This window comes from Rhipicephalus sanguineus, chromosome 7 (genome assembly GCF_013339695.2).
Source record: "Rhipicephalus sanguineus isolate Rsan-2018 chromosome 7, BIME_Rsan_1.4, whole genome shotgun sequence".
NCBI lineage: Eukaryota > Metazoa > Arthropoda > Arachnida > Ixodida > Ixodidae > Rhipicephalus > Rhipicephalus sanguineus.
Window position 1 is genome coordinate 166,358,037 of NC_051182.1, and position 24,424 is coordinate 166,382,460.

The 24,424-nt window shown below is 47.1% G+C and overlaps 2 protein-coding genes across 2 annotated transcripts in view; one reads left to right on the top strand and one right to left on the bottom strand.

The window, feature by feature from the left end:
• Nucleotides 1–24,424, bottom strand: part of LOC119400492 (motile sperm domain-containing protein 2) — a 200,481-nt gene that overhangs the window by 104,718 nt on the left and 71,339 nt on the right. The window lies entirely within an intron of this gene.
• The window catches only part of LOC119399241 (uncharacterized), an 84,145-nt gene that overhangs the window by 17,277 nt on the left and 42,444 nt on the right, over nt 1–24,424 (top strand). Inside the window, exons 12-22 of the mRNA XM_037666058.2 lie at nt 30–124; nt 1,371–1,502; nt 4,290–4,642; nt 5,848–6,068; nt 8,126–8,310; nt 10,641–10,851; nt 11,527–11,695; nt 13,514–13,698; nt 13,966–14,235; nt 16,034–16,185; nt 19,726–19,894. Coding sequence (XP_037521986.1) covers nt 30–124; nt 1,371–1,502; nt 4,290–4,642; nt 5,848–6,068; nt 8,126–8,310; nt 10,641–10,851; nt 11,527–11,695; nt 13,514–13,698; nt 13,966–14,235; nt 16,034–16,185; nt 19,726–19,894 — 2,142 coding nt within the window. The remainder of the gene's footprint in view (nt 1–29; nt 125–1,370; nt 1,503–4,289; nt 4,643–5,847; nt 6,069–8,125; nt 8,311–10,640; nt 10,852–11,526; nt 11,696–13,513; nt 13,699–13,965; nt 14,236–16,033; nt 16,186–19,725; nt 19,895–24,424) is intronic.

The window sequence follows — 24,424 nt, forward strand, 5'->3', positions numbered from 1 at the left end:
TACAACAACTCCTTGCTCGCCACTTTCAGGCGTTGTGGAGATGTTCATCATCGAGACTGCCAAGGGCCAACTCCTGGCTAACGGCACGGGCAAGCAACTGAAGTACACGCTCAACTTTCCTGAGGTAAGCCTTGTTGCGTTGCATAAGTAGAGCACAACGTCTGCATGCACACTAATAGCGTGTGCTAGCGACAAAGTACTATTGCATGCTCAGGGAAACGAGTTGCTTTGACCTCTACAAGCTAAACAAAAAAGGAGTTCACTGAATGCGGAGAAAGCCAGTACTTAGGAGCTTAAGCACTTCGAGCCGATGATTTAAACATTATATAGAGTACCGGCTTGAACAGCGTTAAAGTTTGGCCGGCCTAACCAAGGTTTCGCGTTAGCTTTAAGACAACTTTAAGATAACATGTGCATACTTATTTAATGCAACCAAGGAAACAGAAAGTTCTTTTTTATTAATATGTGTGAATCACGTGAAAGTGAACGAAAACAATCTACGGTCTATCCACTCCGTGAAGATGGTCGTACAGCTAAGATGTTTATGCGCGATGGTCCCCCTTGCGATATTCTTTGCAGTGGGCCTTACTGCTCTCAGTAGGAGCGGCAACCCTTCCTTGTCACGTTGCGATGCGCGCGAAGGAAGGGCGAGGCGCGCGACATCTGGCGAGCGCAGGAGCAAGTGTGCCCTACGCGAGCCCTGTCCTGTGATGCATGTACGCGAGGAGAACGCTGTGTAACCCGGTTGGCGCAACGGAAGGGAGAGAGCGTGCGGCGAGGGGGATGTGACGTCCATACGCCACATGTTCGCGGTCAGTTAGCGTATATTAATTCATGACATACCTTAATGTCCATTCTATCGCAAACAACCCTGAGCTTAACCCATATTCCATCCCCTTTTTATACATTTTCGGCGTTCGTTTGCGTATTCCCTAGGTGAACTTTGTGCTTCGCGCACTGCCGATGCCACGTAGGAAGAAGCGCGTGATTGAGATTCGATCCTCAGGTGCCGCTACGAGCCCGACCTGATGGGTTTCTGAGATGCAATCGGGGTTTATGCTAAATTCTACTATTATATTGTTCTAGTTGTAATTTGTGACGTACCATAATGTCCACTCTGTCTATACAGCACTTAGCTTAACCCATTCCATACCTTTTATATTTATTTTTTATTTTTATCAGGGTTTTCGGACAACTCGCACCGGCGCTCGACGAGGTGGTCTGGAATAGAGCAGAGTGTCACTCGGTACTCGTGCTACTAAAAAAAAACTTTCTGAATGCGAGAGTTGAATAACCTACACATAACTTCGCCCGTTTCATTATGTGAACTGTGCCATTAACTCTCATTTCTCTCAACTGTCTTACCGCAGCCAGGTCAACACGATGTATTTGTGTACGCCTGGAACCACGTCCAACAGAGGACAGATCCCTTCGTCGTCAGTTTCCGCAGCATGGAACCCATCGAAGGACTGGATGTGTACATGAATGAGACTACCCCGAAGGTACGGCATACTTCTCCATTGACTAACACGAACGCACACACGTTCGAGAATATTAAGACGAACGCCTTTTATGCGTCATGCGAATGTAGTCTGGAACAAAAGATGGCTGATCCCTCCGTCATAGGAATCGGTAAAACACGAAAGTGAAACGTGCCGTCACAGAAGTAGTTGATTGTTTGTACTGCATTGGTATATGAGAGCTTGTACGATGTATGTTGTTGTTTGGTAGATAACACCGTTTGATGTGGACGCACCCACGTTGACGCCTAGTGGCACATCTCCGTACCGACGACCAACGCCCATGATCATGATCTAACCCTTGCGGTAGCTGAAGTTGTCAAGATATACCTGGACACCGCATATGGTGAATCCCGCGCAAAGATGGCATCAACAAGCACCTAGTAAACACTAATACCCGATATGCACTCTTTCAAAGCGTCGTGAAACGCGAAGAGAAACGCGACGAGCGTCCTGTCTTCCCTCTAGCCTGGCCGTTGATTCTCACAGATCGAGCGGGGAATGCGGTGCGACAGGCAGAGCGTCGGAGAGCTATTTTTCGATATGGATGGATGCTGTGAGCGAGGCTTGGGCTAAAGCCGCCACCTCGCGGTGTGTTGAAGCGTGGACCAAATTACACTTCTCCTATTGGAAACGTGCCAAATGGGACTGTCCTAGCAACGGCGCGTTGCCGGAGCTAATTACGGAAGAAACGAAGTTTTTTTTTTTTCAAGCCTGGTGGCACACATGTCACCACCCCGTTATGAAGGGGACGCTCATAGCATCCATCCATCCATCCATCCAAGAGCACTGTGAGAGGAAAGTGTGAAAGATAAAAGGCGCGTTCATGTAGCCGCCGTTATGTGTTTGGTGGTCTATAGCTCAGTGGGCTAAGCCCGCCAGCCATTGTCGCGGACCGAGAGGTCGGGGGTTCGGCTCCTGTCAACGGAACTTCTTCTTATAGTTTTTTTTTTCTTTGCCATTTGATGACGTGATGACGTTCATTTTGCTGACGTACTTCCCTGACGGAAATACGTCATGAAAGTATTGGTGGACCCCGGCATAAAACACTTTCGTATGAAAAAGCAGGCGTGAGGGAAGTGAAGCAAAAAAAAGTATAGTTTAAATCCAGCGCTAATATGTCGTTCTTGAGAAGCGATTGGTGTAGTTCTAAATCCTGCGCTAAATGCAGCTCCACTACTGGGAAACCTGAGGAAGTACATAGCACAGTCACCCAGCGATTCCCGTTCGCTGTTGTTAGTCCCTGTCGGTGAATGATCTCTCGCAGGAGTTCGTAACACCGGCGCCGGAGGAGAGCCGGTGGGAGGCGCCATCGAGTGCTTGGCGAGGCGGCAGTGCCTTCTCTACCGCGTCGCGGGTCCCAGCCGCATGTTTCCGAAGCCTTTTTAAATTAATTATTGCGATTACTTCTTGGTTATTTCTGTGAATAGTATTATTTTAGACCTTGTTCGTTTATTTCAACCCGGATTTGAGCATTGATAGCCTTGTTTTAGGCCTGTATTGACCACTTGATCTTGAGCGTGATCCCGCCACATGAGATCTACTGACGGACGACAAGCCGGGCCCATAGAGTTCCGCCGCACTTAAAAAGAACGCATGAGCTTCGCCTTCAAGAGTAGAACGCGATAGTGCAACGCCTTCTCATTGGCTAGCCAGGCTTCGCTTCTCGGTGGGTACCTCAACCGTGCCGCGAGGAAAAGCAGGTTTGTACGCGTAACGTTGGCCGTTTAGAATGCCTACTGCAAGTTAAGCTGCCAATGCCCACTACGCCATAATTCATCATTCGGCGAATTAGCAAAGTACCCGCTAGGGGTCCATACTCACACTTAAGTAGCTGCACGTTTTGTTGATGCTGTTGCCGATGAGAATGATTATTTATGCCATGGCTTTCTGTAATGGGTCTTTAAACCACCCACTCATTTCGCAATACAGATGACGCCTGGTGCAATTTTACGCTTCTGCATCATTTTCACCGATTAATAACTACGTATGCCCCAGTACACACCATCAAAATCGATGACGTCACAGCGGGCTGGTGCGGGAACTTCGAGGTGGCGTCGCCACCGGCATTTTCTTTCTTACGTGTTTTCTCACTTACCAGGCGAGTTGTTATGACAGGAGTTGTGCTTTAGGTATTAAGAAAGAGTAATTTACTACTACGACAAAGACCGTTTTTATTTTTTATTTAGTCATTCATTTATTTATATACAATACCTTCAGGGCCAATGGCATGAAAGAGGGTAGGGAAGAAATACACAAAATTGCAAATAAGTACGGAACGGGACACAAGAAATTACACAATATTAGCGGAAAGTCAAAGGACAAAAGCACAATAATTCATAGATAAATCCCGAATAGATTACCGTAGTTACGCGAATACTAGCCGCACAAAAGGAAAATATAATACATGATGTCTTAATCATTAACTAAAATGCGAGATTTGGTGTATAAATCAAGATAGATAATCGACATACGTAATAATGATAGTGTAATATGATACAGGCGAGCAGGACAGAGACAAGGGGACAAGTATATCACGTTACGCAGCTATCAATAAAACGAACTAGCCCAGCTGTCTACGGTTAGCGATAAGGATGGTGCTCAGTTTGAACAATAACAACAAAAATCAGAGCGATATATTGGGGCGTAAGGTTTCTTTAAAGCGGTTAGTATCCTCAAAGAAGACGGCACTTACACGAAGGTGATGAGTGGAATCGCCGCCTGTCATTTATGTCTTTCTTACCCAGCGCCATTGGTCCCCTGTTCCAGGACGAGCACATCCGCAACTTCATGGTCACCTTCGACCTGATGGGCACCGACACGTGCGTGGTGGTGGACTACGGCGACGAGTCGCCCAAGCGCGCCTACGGCTCCCGCTCCCAGTGCTTCACGCGATACCGGCCCGAGCAGTTCCAGCTCGAAGGGGAGCTCGAGAACCCGCTCTGGCTGCAGAACATCTACGAGCGAGGCTTCGACTACGTCTTCACCCTGACCGCCTTCAACGACATCAGCGAGCAGACGAGCGTGCTCAACTTCACGGTCAACAACGAACCGTGCAAGCCGCCCATCATCAAGATCCGCAACCAGGTGCTGGACCCTGCGAACGCTACGATATTTTACAGGTACGTATAAGCTGCCCTGCTTCCAAGCTAAGTCGCAATAGAAAAGTCTAAGCCACTTGCACCCCGAGTGAAAGCTGCACGAAATCTTCTGTTTATCTTTTCTTTATCTTCTTTTGTGTTTCCTCTTGTGTTTATCAGCTCTTCCGTGCTCTTTTCTGTCCTTTTCGTGTGATTCCGTGATAATTTTATCCTTTTCTGTTGTTTTCTTGTGATTAAGACCTCCCGCAAGTCAAGGGCACCTTATACACCTGGTATCTGGCACCTGGTATCAGGTGCCCTTGACTTGCGGGAGGTCTTATATTGGTGAAAACGGGAGGCGCATAAACATGAGATTAAAAGAACACGGGCGTTCACTATCCAAGAGCCCGGGTTTGCGTTTGCCAGCGCACTGCAGGGAGTGCTGTTGCGAGCCTGTTTTTCAAGATGCGAATGTCATATCTAGAGATAGCAGATACATAGCGCGAAGAATAATAGAGGCTTTCCATATTAGAAGAAAGGCAGAAGAGTGCGTCAGTGAACCCTCTATAAGTCTCTTAGATAAAGAGTATGCATATCTCACTTCTACATCCTATACTGTTGACTTACGTGGCCTTTCACGTGCGCCTGTTAGGATTTTTTGTGTGGGTTTTTTGGTGTGGGTTTCGCGGTACGCTGATAAACTTTGACTGTGACACGTTGTCTTTTGCTGGACATTGTTTAGGTCGACTACGTTTACAATAAAATCAGATGTGAGTCTGCGCTCTTCTGTCCCTTTCGTTTCTTCTTTGTGTCCCGTTTGCTGCTGCGCAGTTTGCTAGAATATATATATATATATATATATATATATATATATATATATATATATATATATATATATATATATATATATATATATATATATATATAACGACGCAGCCATACGACGAAAACTATACCTTTATAGCTTCCTGATAGGCAGGTCGTAGTTAATAAGATTAAAAGTCCTTGAAAAAATTGATTAATATACGTAATATCACATTTTCGTTTTTAATATGGTCTAACATTATTCCGCATTACCCCCCCCCCCCTCCGCCCACTACAGCGTTTAGTAGGATTGACAGTTGTGCGAGGTGGTATGTACAGCGTGCCTCATAAGCCTGCCTCAATTATGTAGTGGTTTCGGCACGTAGCACCCCATAATTACGATATTCGTTGTTCCTCAAAGCTATTCACGTGCGTACACCCAGATTGCGCCCAGTGGAGCTGTATACCTTCACGTCCGTCGAGTGCAACATCTCCATCGACGTGACGCGTGCCTGGGAGGCGTTCCTGCTGAACGAGACGGGCGACCCCGTGCGGCAGATCGACCTGACCATGCTCGACTCACGCACAAAGTCCATGATCTTCCTTCCCGAATTCTTCCTCGAAGCCGGGCTCTACAAGCTGCGCTACAACGTCAACATGAGTGGTACGTTGGCAAGGTCTCGATACTGTACCGAGATTCCACGGAGGTACCCTTTTTAGCAATTACTGGCTACTCAGCTGAACGCGCTGCTGGGTTTTGAGGGCTAGAAGAGACGTCACAAGAGGACTTATTCGCGCCGAGTCAACCCTGCTGTATAGAGCAAGAACACGATCGGCCTACACTCCTGCATGGTTGTTTAAAGTAAGAGGCGCTCCTTCCTCGTTGTACACTGGGAAGCGGGGGATATACATCACTACATCTGGTGAGCGCTTTTGCTCCGAAAGGGAGAGTACAGTATGAAGAACAGAGGGTTTCCCCACGGATGCGCCGAAGACATTTTGTTTCCGGCAAGTGTGCGGATGATTCGCAAGGAAGTGGCTGATATCATTGTACGTTTTCTGCGAGAGACCGGTTTAAGTGATGTATATATGGTGAGACACGCTGCATGGAAAGAGTCGCTCAGGCGGAGAAATTGCCGGCCATGCCTGCCAGGCTAGCCTGTCCGTGGCAACCCCACCACCACCACCACCACAACCACCACGGCACACTTACGCGAACAGGGTGACGCCCACTCTAGAAGGTTTTAAAAAGCGCTGGAGTGGAAACTTCTCCCATCTTATTAGCAGCAAATCTGAAGCCAGCGATTAGTCATACCTTATTTCCAAAACATAGCCGCTTCGTATGATGCCAGAGCGTGAAACGTATCTGAACATGAAAAAGCGCGCAAAGAGGGTCAGCAGAATGAAGCACACAAACACAGCGCTATATGTCTGTGTGCTTCATTCCGTTGTGCCGTCTTCGCACGCTGTTCCACGCTGAGATTTTTTAAACCGCTCTTGTGTGCGTCACCCTGATTGTCTTCGTGTGTCAATAGACATCATGTATAGCGCGAGAAAGACACAACGGACACATAGAACCACAAACCACAGGCGCTACTGACAACAAAACTAACAAAACAAGTCCTTCTTCTTCGTGTGTCGTCTTTTCTTGCCTGTAGTCATACATAGCAATGTGTTCTGCGGTGACGTGATACCAACTACCCCATGTTTTAGCCTTACTACCAATCAGTACTTGATAACATCAAAAAGACTAAAGTTACAACAGCAGCAAAGAGCAGATATATGATTCGGATAAATAATGTCGTAACAGATGTCGTCGAGCATTACGTTTTTCTTTAATCCAGAAATATCTGGGATCCAGAAAAGTCGCAGCAGGGAGATACGCGTATAGAAACTCGGCGAAAAATTATGAAAGACAAGGACATTGGCCAGACAATTAAAATTCGTCTGTTTTTACACCCCGGTCTTTCCGTTGGTAATGTATGCGTGCGAGTCATGCACCTTGCGAAAAAATGTGAAATAAGAAAGCTGGTGAAGAAAATACTAATAATAAATTAGAGGCTGGGTTCGAGCTAGTTGGTAAGGTGTCATATTGAAACCGGTAAACACACCAAGATAAGGACAACGGAAACGAACACACGGGGCGCTCTGTGCGTTCGTTTCCGTTGTCCCTGTCTTGCTGCGCTTAGCCGTTGCAATATGTTAAATAATAAAGGTGCTGGCATAGGTTCTCGACAGTCCCATGCACAGGCAAACGAGCAAATGTCGCGGCCGTCGTAAGGAAAATGATTCCTGAACGTTCTTTCAAAGCGAAAAGTCGTAATACTGAGGCTTTCCTATTCTGGGCATGTGATGCGGCGTACCAGTTAACTGTAGCCAAAGTGATAGACCAAGTGGAAGGCAAGCATACAACGAGGTCGCCAATGCACAAGATGATTAGGCGATATTATCAAAAACACGAGTAAACGACAAGGTGAGCCTGATGAACTTGCATTAAATAAATCTAACAGGCGTCCATATACATACTCTGGTGATACCAGATGTCATAACCGACGTGATCTACCAACAATAGCTTCTGCGACATGTTTAGTGGTGTCAGAAAGCGAGCCTACAAGTTAGCATGCCCGCCAGGATCGTCGAATTTCGCGTAGTTTTAGCATCAAATATGTGGCCGATGCCTGAGCTATGGCGAGTGAATGACCTTCAACGTTATCCTTGCAGCACCGAGAGCCAAGCCACCTATGTTCCACAAGCGCTTTGCCGAGACCTACATAGAAATGAAGCCATCGCCACTGCTGCCTCAAATGTCCAACGGCGCTCAGTCGAGGATAACCAGAGGCTTTCCTCAAACGCTCACGCTGAATCCTGGCAACTACTCCATCAATCCTGACGACCCGTCTGACAAGGTAAACGGGAAAAAACGTTGTGTTACTGAAGGTAGCAAACAACTGCTATCTTTGACGCGCAGTAAAGAAAGTAACAGGTATTTTTTTATGTGCGATTGGAAGGAGTCATTCTTTTTAATCCTGTGGCCAATAAAGTCGCCATCTTCCTGTTAGCATTTCGCCTTCTTTCAACCAAAACAACCGCACACGTGAACTTGAAAAAATTACAAAGAGATAGCTGTCTGATTAAAATAAAACTAGAGAAGAAAACCCACGAGGAGGCTGGACTCTCTCTCTAAACAGTCACACTTCGCAAAGGTTACGAATAGTGTTGCGATGATGCGTTTTTCTTGCATACGAAACGTTCAGTTCACGGTACCTGAATCTACGGCGGTTTTCTCGTAGCCAAATATTGGCAACAGAACTGAATTTCGGGTTGTGTAGCCACTTTTTCAAAGCATGTGAACATCATTGGCCAGGAGTCGCTTGTATCATTTATGCCATGGGGTCTCAAGCACGTGGCCCGCGGCTTCACAAGGAATAAACTTTGCCAAATGGCATTTGCATTATTTTCTCGCCTATTGCAATTCATAACGCTTTGTTCAGGACAGCTACAGAGACGGGACCGGTCTGAAGCATTGTTTTTTTTTTTCCTGAGGCGCCCCATGCGGTCGCTATGTGTTGAAGCATCACCGTGGATAAAAAACTCTAATTCAGAATTTTAGTCATTATGCAGATCGGTATCCATGTCTTTCTCGAAACCTACGTCAAATCCCCTGCGGACATGAGATATCGGAAAGGCATTCTTTCAAATGACAAAGTTAGGTGACCTCCTCCCCGCTCCGACTTTCTTCACACTCCCGGCCCTTGTTGGACTAAATTTCGGGACTACGGGCCGCTCGCTGAGATGAGCTTGAGACGACTGATTTATGCAAGTTCATAAAATCGCTAATAAATTCTCTTTATTTACCGTACGAGTTCGTATTTACAGCAAATGGCTTGTTGTCAGCTATGGTTGCCGTACAAAGGCAAGAAAAATCGATCGCGCAACTAGCGGAGCACAGAGTGAAAGAAGGGCACAGGACGAGCGCTGTCTATATAGCAACTGGAATTGAGCGAACGGGAACACACGAGTAACCAACATCATGTGTGCGCGGGATTCTATGTAACATGGAAAATTTTTCTGAGCATGTCTACCTCGCTACTTAAGTTCAGATACACAGTCATCACGCAGCATTTCGAACCTTCCATCCTTTACTGAATCTTCCATCGCGAGGTACACATGCTCAGGAAATTTTTCCGTGCGACATAGAACCCTGAGCACGCATGGTGTTGGATACTCATGTGTTCCCACTTGTTCAATAAGTTTCATTTGTTAGAGAGCGCTCGTCCTGCGTCCTTCTTTCTCTGCATGTTCCGTTGTTTTTGCGCTGGTTTTTTTCAAGTGCATGCATCGATTTCAACGCGCCGATCTTAGTCAAGGAATATTTGACAAAGTATCCTGGCACCTATTCCTCAAGGTAACGCAACACTCGGTGCAGGAAAAGAAACAACATAACTAAGAAAAAACATTGCGCAGCTTGCACAAGTGGCGCAAGGCTGGAACCAAGAATGGAGGACTTGCTCGTTTCTCTTTCTTCCTTCCTCTTTCTCTCTGTTTTTCTAGCTCTTTTTATATGTTTCTTTCTATTTCTTTCTTTATCTCTTTCTCCCTCTTTCTGTATTTTTCTCTTTCTTCCCTTTTTTTATATTTCTCTATTTCTCGCTTCCTCTTTCTTTCTATCTCTCTCTCTCTATTTCCTTTTTTTTCTTTCATTGTTTCTCTCTCTTTTTCTTTCTCTTTCTGTTTCGCTGTCTGCTCTTTGTATCTCTTTTTGTGTATATTTCTTTCCCTGTCTTTGTATCTTCCTTTCTCTCTCTCTGTACTCTTTCCCTCGGCCATCTCAGTTATTGCATCCCACGTCGGACAAATCGGCGCAGCGGGAGAGCGCACGCTGGACGCACGTGTTCTGCGAGCGAAGCAGAAGATGAAGAAGAGGACGCGCGCCGGCCGAGTCGCTGCGTTGCACGCGCTCACGATGATATCCGACGAGGCGAATCGGGGGTTTGTCAAGCTTAAACAGCACCGCTGTTGAAGAGTGACACGGTACAAAGACGCAGTATAAAAGCGTTTAACACGCGCACATACACACGTGTGCACGCACGCACGCGCAAGCACACACGTGCGTTTTAGCACATGCATTCTATCAGAGTTTCCCGACGTTCGCCCTGTCAACCTTCTCCATAAAGTTGTACTGAGGTACCCAGCTGGCTGTTTTAGTGCGGTAACAAGAGTTTGCCTTGTGCCGCAGAACTTCAGCGTGACGTGGTTCTGCCGCCGCGTTCCCAACGAGGTCATCAACCGGACCGTGCCGGACGACGAGCAGAACGTGACCGAGCCTCTGTACCACCGATTGCGCAGCTTAGAAAACATCACCGCCAAGGGTCACGACTTCGACGTGGCCGGCTTCCTCGCTGCCGAAGACATGGAGGACCGGGGAGGCTGCTTCGGCACGGGACCAGGTGCTCGCGTTTGTTTGCGGAACCTCATTTTTTGACGAGTTTTTATTATTATTATTATATTTTTTTTAAAGGCGAAAGCATTCTATGTTTCTTGCGAACGTGGCCTTGAACTAAAATCTGGGACCCGCCGTGGTATAGCTTACCACGTAGAGTGTCGCATTACTAAGCTCGAGGGCACGGGTTCGATTCTCGGCTACGGTGGATGGGGTCGAAATGGAAAGAACACGCGTGTGCTGATAGGTTTAGGTGCACGTTAGAGAACACTGCTGGTGGTCGAACGACGTGCCTCATAATCGTGTCGTGGTCATGGCGCGTAAAATCCCGGCAATTATTTATTATCGATTAAAAGCTGGCGCGACAAAAGTGAAGCGAAAAAGATCACGTGACGTCTATAGGGGAGCGAGCGCCATACAAAATTATGCGAGTGCAAGCGTGACTGTGGCCATATATGACGATAATCAAAGCGTTGACTCAGAAGTCAAAGTACGTCGACTCAGAAGAAAAAGGGGGCTTTCACCTTCGAGTTGTTTTAGGGGAATTCATAAGGGACACTGTGAGTTCCTTTTTGCAATGTTTTGACTTAGGCTGTGTTTTCACTTGTGGTCTAGCGCAATTTTACAATGACCACGCTTAACCTGCGTTAGGCTACGGATTCACCTCTCATCCTCTCCGCAGGCCGGATCAACATCAGTGGTGGAGACCTCGAGTGGAGCACCATAGTGTTCTACAAGCCTAACGCCACCTATGAAATACTGGCGAAATTGGAGAAGCCAGATCGACCGCCGTCTTGGGGAGCCATACAACTTGTCCTCATGGAGAAAGTACCACCTTCCATCAGCGTCCAGTAAGTGTTTGGTTAGCGGCATATCTGGCATAAGAGACATCAATCCTGAACGTGCTTTCGAAGCAAAGGTGTTGAAGCTAAAGCTCTGTTATACCGGTGTGGCATGGTGCAATGCGAATCGGGATTAAGCCTGATCCTGATCATGCTCGATTGTAATCGGCTCCCTTCTGCAGCTTGCTTAAAGAACCCAGTCATGATAAGGACATTCGATCCGGACCAGGCCCGATCGCGATCAACAGTGAACGTTTGACACCGGTGTTATTTCGGCCATACCATACGGCAGGCCCGTAGACAGGACTTTTTCCCTTTTTTTGGGGGGGTGGGGGGGGGGCATTCCTGAAGGCTCTAACTACTTTAGAAAAACACCTATTGTCATTATTTATTTTCTGTAAAACACCCCCTCCATCAGAACTTTGAAGAGGGCGAGGAGGGCCCTCTTCGAAATTCAAACATTATGTATGGCTTAGCAGCGGTGTCAGAATCCCAGAAGAAATTTACCAAAGCGCTCAAGTTTCTTATGTAAAACCAGAGACACTAACGTGCATCTCTGTGGTAAAGTCATCTATTAGAAACACCACTTCTTGAAGCATACCTGCAAAGGGATGGTGCGTTAGTGAACCGGTGGCGAGTAAAGCAATAAAGAGTAAAGATTTTACTGCGGGAAGCACTGGTGCACACTGCATGCTTCACCCCTTCCCAGGTTTCACGCTAGTGGAGCTGAAACACCCTTCCCTACATGACCCCTCCCTAGGTTTTTTTTTTATGCTTGCATTTGTGATGAGTACTGAATGGACTACGTCGTGAGTGCGTATCGCACTTTTGTATCAGATATTCACGTGCTCTGTTAAATGAGAACTTTCAAAATAGAACTTGCCAAAAAGAAGACTTTCTTTCTTTATTTTTACAAACAACCAATTGAAAGTGGCAACCACCGCCAGAAAACTGCGACAACTACTTCGTTTATTTTTATTTCTAATAAGTAAGTAATCGGACAAGTGCCAGCAGCTGTATCAATAAGCAAACGACGAAGGCATAGAAAAGAAAACAACGTGTGAATTACGAATTCACGAGCAAGCCCGCTGATGCGACGCAAGCCCAGGAAGCTGTTAATGACATATTAAGCGAAATGTGCGGAGTTTGCTTATTGCGCTTATTTACAGTGAAAGCCCAAGGCTGTCATGGACAAGTTTAACTACACTGTAAATTCGCAGCGCATTTTCTATCACTAGAGGCTACGCTATATACTGTAACGGTAGCATTCAGTAGAGAACTTACCTCAGTCGGCAGCTCTTCTAACTTACCAGGGCCCCTGTGTAAGGGACCCTGGTAAGTTGGTAGAGTTACTGATTCGTTGACATTCTGGTACAATATCCTGGTTTAGCATGAACGAAAGCGGAATTTCTTCGAGGGTCTCGTTTCGTTGTTAGACACAACCAAATGAGTCCAACAGACAATAAGGCCAGGGAAAGCATAGCTGCCATTAATTGTTGTCTTTTACTGTAGTGTAGGAATAACGACGTGAGTTGGAATGAATTAAAGTGGACGAAAAATTACCCTTTCAGACGGTGGGATCCGAACCGACAGCCTTGGAATTACGCATCCGATGCTCTAGCAATCGAGCTATAACAGAAGGCGCTTCCCCGTCCAGTTCGTTGGGTATTTCTATATGTGTAATCCCTGGGCTTCTGTACAGCCGCATAACATTAATTTTTTGTTCATAATACCGTCCACTAATTAACTACCATTTCCCGGGCCTGTTTGGCGATACTTGTTCTCTGGGCGATCAGATCTCAGACATCATCAAGCTGAACTGTGCAGGTGCCAGACGGAAAAGCTTTGCTACCCCAACGACCCTATCGGCCAGAAGATCAACCCTGTTCGCGTAGGCCTCATCGGGCTCTGCATCGAAAACTGTGACGGGGAGATGATCTACAGCTGGGAGGTGTTCGGCAGCGACAATCTCACAGAGGTGTACCTGGAGGATGCCAGGGACTACCTAGTCGGTGAGCGGCACTCACGCGTATGCAGGCGGCCGTTAGTAGGCACCCGATGGAGTGAAGGGGTGTTGGAAAAAGGATCTAAAGGAGACGCTGTAGCCGGGCCCAGTAGTTTGTGTCATCGGCCACAAACATCGGCCGCATGTCTGTGCCACATATAAAGCGAAATGTATACGTGTCAATCTTTAATGCATCGGCGCTAAGGCTTTCGCCTTCCTCTTAACCATAGTGTTGGACACCCCGTAGAATTTTTCTGGCCACTTTCCTGCGCAGGCGCCACGGAGCAAAAGATGGCACTGTCGGACGAGTTCTTCAAGGTGTACTACCCAACATTCGGCGACTTCGTGGCTCGCCTGACTGTTACCAACCAGTGGGGCGTCAGCGGCATCTCGGACCTGTTCCTGCACATCAACAAGCCTCCCGAAAACGGCATTTGCTCCTTCGAGCCGCAGGAAGGACGCGCCCTCATGGACAAGTTCAAGGCCTCGTGCTCGGAATGGACCGACCCCGAGGGACTGGACATTGAATTTTTTGCCTTCTGGGGTGAGGCATGGATCACTCGTTTCACCTTAAAGGGCCAGTAAACAACCGCGTGCTCCAAAATGTGTTATGAAGCTATAACTGCGCACTTGTACGGTGTGAACATGCCGCCGCAAGAATTTTACGAATAATTGCAGTAATAAGGAAGTTATAGGGTATAGAACGACCCGCTTCGGTTAGTTTCGGTTAGTTTCGATTTCTCGCTCGGCCTTCCTACCCTTCTCGGCAGCCAAGAGAGGTAGGCATAGCCCGCTATCCTGACTACGCCCACTTTGGCAGGGGCGTAGCCAGGGGGGGGGGGGTTCAAACCCCCCCGATATTTTTCAGTTTTGCTTGCGTATATATACACGCGCAGATACAAACGCACGCACAAGCATACATAAAGTATGGTTGAACCCCCCCCCCCTCCCCCGAAAAAAATTTCTGGCTACGCCCCTGCACTTCGGCGACGTAACACGACGCCATTTCTGATATGCCGCAGTGGTGTTGAGCCCAGCCATTTATGAACTATTCATAAATATATGCCTATACCACTATACCAAGTAAGTTGTAGTTCAACGAACCCCGTGTTGTTTCTTTGCTAGTGCCCAAGGCTGCAGAAATAAAACAGGACATTATGTTCCCATTTCTCTTCATTCGGGACGATGGACTGGTATTTCTATGTTTTGCAACTATTTTTATGTATTTCTGCGTTGTATTTTTGCTCATTATTTCACACTCTATGTTAAGCTATCGGGCGACGATAAGCTCATTTACGGCCGCACAGGAGCCTAGTCCTAGCAGACAGTTGCGTTATAGTGTACTACAATACTTCACTGTAGCCGCGTTCTAACGCGCTTCCCATCGACCCTCACCCTCGCCACTCCAGGCGCGCCTCCCATTGGCTCACCCTCTCCGGCGAGCCTCACGCTCACCTCAAGACCGCGCGAGCAGAGCAAAATACGCCACGCATGGCAGAAGGTCTTCTAATGTAGTTGCGCTGAGCAAAATGCACGACGGACTAACTAGGGGCGTAGGCAGAACTTTTTTTTTTTTGGGGGGGGGGGGGGGGGGGCGCACCTCCTTGATCTGCAGTGGGAGCCGGTCAGGCAGATGTGGTCGAGTGTCATTGTCTGCTCTGTATGCTATGGCAAAAAAAATTTGGGGGGGGGGGGGTCACTGGCCCGGTGTGCCCCCCCCCCCCCCCCCCCCGGCTGCGCCACTGGGACTAACAAAAAAAGAGGACAGGACAAGTGGTGCGCAAAACTTTTCCTGTCTTCCATTGTCTCCATTGCGCACCACTTGTTCTCTCCTCTTTTTTCGTTAGCCCTTCGTGCATTTAGCTCAGCGCAACATTAGAATGCCGTACCAAGCAGCCCAAGTTGAAGCATTGCTGAAGGCAAAGGGTCGATTAAGAACAGCTTCGCTTTTAAAATGTATATTACATGTATAAAGGAGCACACTAACATCTATTCATATAATAAAAAAATGTTCATTGGTACACATGCGACCCATTGATGTCATCGATATAATTTCGACGGAACGTGCATACCATTTGGCAAGGGTAGATATTTGGCCTTGTTGGTGCGTGTCACTCCCCGTCACATCCTCGTCATTTCAGTTCCGCGCTTTAAAATATGAATATGAGTACATACCATATTTTCATAATTTTAGAACCATGAAAACAAAAACGTTCTGTGGAGCAATTACGTTTATAGCTGTCTATTAAAAGCGAGCGTAATGCTCTTCTTACTTCCGCCGAGGTATTATGTTTGTCTACATGGACTTTTTTTTGCTTGCTTGCTTGGTGGCGACCTCGCAGTGCGCAACGTGGCCAACGGGGCGTTGACCTTCCTGACGTACGGTCCGGACAGCGAAGTCACCCTGGTGCTGCCCTACGGCGAGTTCCAGGTGGGCGCCGACGTCAAGGACAAGGAAGGAGCCACCACGCGCGTCAACATGACCACCATATTGGTGAGTGTCGCTGCTACGATAAGACGCGCTTATTTTATTAAGGCCGATTATCAAAGCCTTAGATGCTTCATCAAACGCGCAAATTGACCATCGGCGACGAAAACACGAGTGATGCGCAAAACATAATGACGTCGAGCATTGTATTCACGCTGTTCTTGGGTGTATTTTAATTTCCGTGGTCTACCCATGACAGTATTAGAATGAACTGAATGAGTTGCTAGATGGGTCTCCTTTTGTATAGGAAAGCGGGAAACACACGCGGGGAGAAGGAAGTGCCGTTTGACGTCATTCGAAGCCCTCGTGTGAAGTGCGAAGCAGAGGCACCCTAATCGGAAGGGAGAACGTTTGGGCGTGCTGGTTCTTCATCGTTGTTCACAAACCATTGCGCAAAAAAAGAACACGGGACAAGAAAGAGACCAGGACAGTATTCATTTAGAGTATTCATATAAATGGGAGACCCGTCCTGGTCTCTTTCTTGTCCCGTGTTCTTTTCTGCGCTATGGTTTTTGAACAACGGTGCAACCTAATCCTTACCTGGAACGCGTGGGAGGGTGTTCCCATTGTTCACAGGCGCCTTATCATCCATCATGCGGCTTTGATGCTTGTTTTGTGGTTTTCTTTATTGAAATGACTACAGTGATCTGTGCTGTATGCCTGATTGCAAAGAAAGATGTACCGTTTGCCTGCAATTGTTAAAGGGCCCCTAAACCAACCAGAGGTCGAAGTTTAGTTGCTGGCGTTGCTGTTCTGCACGAGTCCACAGAGAACGCGTTCGTCGGCTCGTCCGTCCACCTCTCCGAATGCCCTTCCTCAGCGTTCGAGGTGAAAAAGCAAGGAGCGCGCGAGCGTCAGTTGGTGGTTTAGGAGCCTGGCGTTTTGTTTTTTTTAGATGCGAAGCAGCTCTTTGACTAGCCTGTGTAACGCTGTCCCTCCGTCCGCACAAACGCGAGGCAACGCGCTTCCCTCGGCGCAGGTGTTGGAGCGGTGCCAAGTAGGTCACGCCGCGGCTGGGCATTGACGTCACGCTCCCCTCGCACGCTTGCCTCGCAGGTGCGAGCGTACATCACTCGCCCGCCGGAGCGCCCGCAGCTGCCGGCTCCAACGCCCGCTCGCCTCCCGTGTCTTCGTTTCAAACAAACGTTTACACCAGTAAACGCTACACCGAGTTTCGCTTCAAACAAAGCTTTCAGCGCTCACCGCAGCACCCGCGTTAGCGCCGTTCAACCCGTGACGCCACCCGTGACGCCACCCGTGCGCAACGCTGCTGCTTCGCATCCCATCAGGGTTCCCTTCGGGGAGATGGCCCAATTTTTTTGCCCACGCGTTTTTCAGCTCATGGAGAGGAAACCGTTGGCTGGTAGAGGTATACAGCATCGCTGTAAAAATTATTCTGTGCTGTACATCCGTCGTCTAACGTGACAGAGGGAGAGCCGGTTTTCTCCTTGAGTCGGCATAGAAATGCTTACACACATAAAACAATCGGTGCTTTACTTAAGACGTGTTCAGAACACGAGGTGTTCACGCAACCTACTAGACTGGCATGACCTTCCAGTGGGAACGCAAATGGAGCCGAATGTTCAAACGCACTCCAAGCACATCCCATACTGAAAAGCCTCCGTACTTTCCCTAAGTTGGTCGCAGAATTTCTCTGAATATCTAATTAACTGATTGAGCGACCACACCTTGTGTGATTCACGATAATTATCTTCAAAATTCCTTCACATCTTTTCATTTAAGATCTTCGAAACCAGCTAAATATATGCCCAAGACAACGCTCAGGAGTTTCTAGCTTCAAAAAAAGAATTTAAACAACCTTAATTTAATGCTGCATTTGAGTGTCTTCAACGGCGGTAGCCCGTAACGTTTGGTTCACTTCCCTGGCTAGAGTGTATACTACACTTTGCCACGGCTCACGCATGAGTCTTTCTTTCTTTCTTTCTTTCTTTCTTTCTTTCTTTCTTTCTTTCTTTCTTTCTTTCTTTCTTTCTTTCTTTCTTACACCGTGCTTTCTTACTACGTGTGGCTAAAAACCGCATATCCAGTCCGGGTATTATCGTTAATTGTGACGTCATATCATATTATTGATGTCACGAGTTATCATTTATGTTAGTCATGCATTCGTGCCATTCCATGCCAATATAATATTTTAATTGCGAAGCATTTCTTAGCGAACCTCAGGCACTTTGGCCGTTTCTATCTACCTATCTATCTGTCTAGCCGCTCACGTCTGGGTGCTCTCCTGGTCGTCTCCACAGCTTTCAATATATCAATGTTGGCATAGCAGATCAGTGTCTCACTCACTCACTCACTCACTCACTCACTCACTCACTCACTCACTCACTCACTCACTCACTCACTCACTCACTCACTCACTCACTCACTCACTCACTCACTCACTCACTTACTTACCCACTCACTCACTCACTCACTCACTCACTCACTCACTCACACCTACTTACTTTACTTACTTACTTACTCACTCACTCACTCACTCACTCACTCACTCACTCACTCACTCACTCACTCACTCACTCACTCACTTACTTACTTACTTACTTACCCACTCACTCACTCACTCACTCACTCACTCACTCACTCACTCACTCACTCACTTACCTACTTACTTTACTTACTTACTCTACTTACTTACTTTACTCGCTCACTCACTCACTTACTTATCTGCTTACTTTACTTACTTACCTCCTCTACTTACTTACTTTACTCACTCACTCTCTCACTCACTCACTCGCTTACTCACTCACTCACTTAATTACTTAATTACTTACTTTACTCACTCACTCACTCACTTACTTACTCTACTTACTTACTTTACTCGCTCACTCACTCACTTACTTATCTGCTTACTTTACTTACTTACTTACCTCCTCTACTTACTTACTTACTTTACTCACTCACTCTCTCACTCTCTCACTATCTCACTCACTCACTCGCTTACTCACTCACTCACTTAATTACTTAATTACTTACTTACTTTACTCACTCACTCACTCACTCACTTACTTGCTTACTTACTTACTTACTTACTTACTTTACTTACTTTACTTACTTTACTTTACTTACTTTACTTACTTTACTTACTTACTCACTCACTCACTTACTCACTCACTCACTCGCTTACTCACTCACTTACTCACTCACTTAATTACTTACTTACTTTACTCACTTACTTACTTTCCACTCCCACTCACTTCACTCAACCATCACTCACTCACTCGAACCACTCACTTCACATCACTCACTCGCTCACTCACTACTCACTCACTCACTCCGCTCACTCACTCACTCACTCACTCACTCACTCACTCACTCACTCACTCACTCACTCACTCACTCACTCACTCACTCACTCACTCACTCACTCACTCACTCACTCACTTACTAGTAATGCGTGGCCTCTACGATTATCTGCCAACGCGCTGTTCCTACGGCCGTCCCATTCGGCGCGTTTCCAAAAGGAGAAGTGCAATTTTTTTGTGCATCTTCAATAAAGTTTTCGCTCCCTCGCTCACTCTCACGCAGACGTACCTGCCCACCAAGCAAGATTTCGAGCGGTACCTCGGCGAGCGTTCGCTGGACAACGCGGATGCCGCCGGGGACCAGGCTCGCATGAACCAGATGTCGCAGGCCATCTCATCGCTTATGAACGTCCGCCTGCCCGACGAGCTTGAGAACGAGATAAACTATTCAGGTAGGGCTCTCTGAAGTATCCCATATATAGTATGGCTACAGCCGGAGTATTCGAGAAACAGTGCAATGTGACACCGCAACAGAAGCTGCTGATGCCATGGAGGATATCGCATGCTGACTGTTCATCGCAGGTTTCATACTTTAAGCGTGGAATTTTGTGCGTCACGCTTAGCTTATTGAATCACTTGCTTATATTGTACACGCTACTCAGCCCTTATCGCGTCATGACTGAGATTTTTTTCATATTGTTCCTTTTTCCGTTTTCTTTGGTGAAACTGTTGTACTCGTATGACGTGTCACCTTGACAGTACTTCGTCGATCGTTTGATATATATTCTTTTGTATAATGGTAACTTAGTATCGTCTTTTGTACTGCTGTGTCAAATATAATGGTCGGTAGATGCTTTCAAGCCCAATTTCGAGGCTTTTTGTCCAATTTCGACAACATCGTTATTTTTCTGATTTTGAAAATAAAAATTGGCCGCGTATCTGCGTGCTTCGCTGCAAATGTCGTCTAAAGACGATAGAAGAGGCGCTGCGTGAGATATGAACGCCATCTGGCAATACGTCGGGAAACGTGGATGCTGTGTTGCGGGCTGGTAGTCCCGGCGCAGCAGCAGGCGAAGACCGGCGGTGACCAACGCGACCGGCGGGGACGCCAGCCAGCCCGAACACGCGGTTTGGCGCGAAGCGCCGAAGCAGAAGAAACGTCCGCACTCAACGAGTACTCTCCACACACTCTTTTATATTCACGTCGCCTGGGTAAAGCAGGAATGCCAGAGCGGCGCCCCATGGCATTCGTACAGTGCAATACTGAACCGAAACCGAAACACAACAATGAGCTCGTGCAGAGAGCACGGAGGAAGCCAAGTTTCGGCGCAGTCGCATTTTCAGCGCAGCTTAAGAAACTATGGTCTCTAGAATTACGTATCTATGTATTTTCTATTAAAGGAACACACCACCTAATACTTACCTAGTGTGTTGCGCCTCAGATATGCGTAATGTTTGCTTTTTGATCAACAATGTACACAAGTATGAACCTAGTCAGCCGTTCACGATGGCTGGCCCTTGGGCAAGTGGTTCAACTTTGGCCGAGTGGCTGAATCGAGTGACGTGCCGACAAACAGAAAGACAGACCAAAATTTCTCCGTTTAAGTATCCCAAGAAAGACTATCGTCTTTAATAGGGGTGTGCGAATATCAAATTTTTCGAATACGAATCGAATACGAATATCCACTTTCGAATATCGAATCGAATATCGAATATCAAAGGAAAAATGCCTCCACAGTAACGATATTTTATTTAACATGTAGCTATTTGAAAAAAAAAAAACATTAACAGCCTGACTGGCAACACACACTGCTATCTCCAGAACACAATGTCCAGGCTAGCACAATGCACATCACAACACAAGCAAATATCACGGCACAATGAAAGTAATGACTACATGTTATCGTGAAGAAATATGAGTTGCTGCACATGATCAGGCAGCAGGCGCTCCCTTGTAACAGAGACAACCCCCTCCCCCCTGCTACTGAAAAGGCACGCTCGTTGGAACGGAAGTGGCTCTGTCTTTCTTCAGAAGTGGTCCCGCATAGTGAATGAGTGGTAGTGCGGCACGTTACGGCCGTATAATATTGAAAATGTACGGTTACATGATCGCCAAGAGCGCTGCACGTCGGAGATGCACCAGCAATAAATCGTACGTATTGGGGCGCTCGTCGCAGGCAGATATCGTGCCTCCGTGTACTTACGATGTTTATCGCTCCTCTCGGCAACGTTTTTATTGATACGAACGCAGCAGAAATGTGGAAGACGAGTTATTTTATGCATGATAATCGAATCGCATATTCGAATTTTTCGACTATTCGAAGTTATCGAATATTCGAAACTTTTCGAATACCCGATTTTCGGATCGAATACGAATATTTCGAATGTAATATTCGACGAATATTCGAAACTTTCGAATATTCGCACACCCCTAGTCTTTAATAATAAATTGAAAAAAAAAAAAAGACCTTGACTCCAACGAGACAACGGCACCGCGCTGTTAACAAATTTACACGGCAGCAGTTTTGCGCCATTTGTCAAAGCTCCAAATTCTGGCAGCAGGATGGAGCCTTTCCATATTGAAGAAGCTCTTAACTAAACCAACCAGAGCTCGAAATTTAGTTGTGGTGTTACAGCTGTGAACGAGTCTTCAGCAAACACGTAGCCACGAGAATTTTTCGAAGCGGTGCCGTAATAGCGGAGTTACACGCGTTTGATTATCCAAAAGCGGCCCTGCCTCGTTTCGCTCTTTCCTTTGCTACGATCTGTTCATCGGCTCGTCTCTCCTCCAGGCCGAGTACTCCTCCTCACAGTGCGAGGAGGAAGAGTGACGAGCGCGCGTACCTGCGAGCAGACAAACAGGTTCTTTTTCTTTCTGACATTACCAGGCGTGAGTGGGCACGTCACTGTCAACACTGGGGATACCGAAAGGCCCGGAGAGGACAAGGCATTATTCCTTTTTAACGCGGTAGCGTTAGAGAGCTCGTGTCGCAGAAATTCCGCTGTCGGCGTCGGCACCGTTGGTTGTGAGCGAAAAATCATCCGTGAGCGAAAAATCGAGAAAGTAGCAAATAAAATTAACGATAAAATCTTCGGTCCCAATGAGGATCGAACCCGGGCCGTTCGCGTGGCAAGCAGGTGTCTTACCACAAAGCCACGATGTTGCTACTTCGGACAAAAACACTACATAAATGTCATGTAGTGAAAGGAGTCTCGACGCATTTTGTTCGGCAGGTGTCACGACGAAAACGAGCCCATACGGTAGGCACATTCGCGAGGCCATCAAACTACGTCGAAAAACGCCGGGATAGTGCAGCCATCGCCGCTAAATACACACACGGACTTTGAAACAGCTCTAAAAATGGACAACTATGTCCATCTAGAGGAAAACATATCAAGCAAACGCAGCAAACGCTAGATAATGTGCTGCCATCTGTGAGGCATTGTGAGAAATATGTCTCGACATTTCATGGCATCCGAGAGGGCCGGCGCGCGGCGTATATCTTGGCCATGCGACTCTTGCTTTAGATCGAAAGCCTGTAAAATTCGCGCGCGTGTGTGCGTGTGTGTGTGTAACAATACACATTAATAAGTATGCACTTAGTGGTTGAAGTGCGCACTAGGGGCCGGATTTCGCTATCGCGTTCAACTCTTAAAGGCGAAGCTTATGGGTCCCCCAATTTTCTTTTTTTTTCTTGGCGCGCCCGCGGCATCTAGTGCAGTCGCGTTTCGCACTGTTGATCGTGACGGCATTCTGAACTCGATGCGCGCGTTTACTTGAAATGTTGAAATATTATCGGAGGTGGTTTAGGGGCCGCTTAAGGAAAAATATAAGCTACGCTGTATTTCCGCGCAGGCATCCAGCAGACAGATCTAGTATTGTTATAATGGATATTGCGGCTCAAAAGAACATTGCGTTCAGCGACTTACCTCACATAAAAAAGCTCACGGTGCAGTGGTTTCGCATTTTACAGCGAAAGCTGTTATGAGATCATTTCAGCGGCCGTTTTTGGCGCCGTAGTTGTCCGCCGCCGCCGCCGCCGGTGTCCGTAACCACTGTCGCTCGAAATAAAAAAAAACAAAATAAGAAAAAAAAGTCCAGGATGGAACGAGGTTTGAACCTGGACCCTCTGCGTGGGAGCCCAGTATTCAACCTCTGAGCCATGCCGGTGCTTGAAACTGCGTTGCAAAAAGGTCCTATGCAGGCTTCATCTCGGGAAGGAACCACATTAACATGTGTAATGTAGCGTGGTGGAAGAGTAAAATAAGCACCAAGCGTCGCACAACGCGAATTCTGTAACCAGGCGTCACACAATGCGAATTGCGCAACGAGTGGGTTGTTGAATGCTTCCAACTCATTACAAAGGACTCCGCCATAATTCTTCATCGTCATCAGGCACATCATCAACAAAGTGCGCATAATGCCTTACAGTCGTGTAGCTGGTGCCTCGCTTCTGCGCTTAATGACGAATAATGAGGTGCTTCCCAACTTCACAAAAAGTGTGATTTATGGCGTAGTGGGTACCTTGTTAGTGTACTTGTATTAGTAGCCCCAAGAGAGCTTAAAAGGGCTCTAGAAACGCCACTCTTCCAGCTTTCGCTGTGACTGTGCTGCGGTTTCAGCGCAGGCCAGGCGTTTTTTTATATCCAATATATCATCAAAAAAACTTGGAGGACGCTTGAGCTTCGCTTTCAGGAGTAGAACGCGATAGCGTAATCGGGCTTCGTGCGCATCGCCTTCTCGATTGCGAGCCTAGCTTCGGCTCTCGGTATATGCCTCAACCATGCCGTGAGTAAACGAACGACTGTGCGTGCAACATTGGCTCTTTCAAAGTATCCTAGAATGCCTACTGCAAGTACACTTGTTAAGTGCCCACTACGCCATAATATTCCTTTTGCGAATCAGCGAAGGGCCCATTACGCGTCCGTAAGGCAACACGCGAACCCACGCAGCTGTTCGCTTTGTTTATACTTTTGCTGCT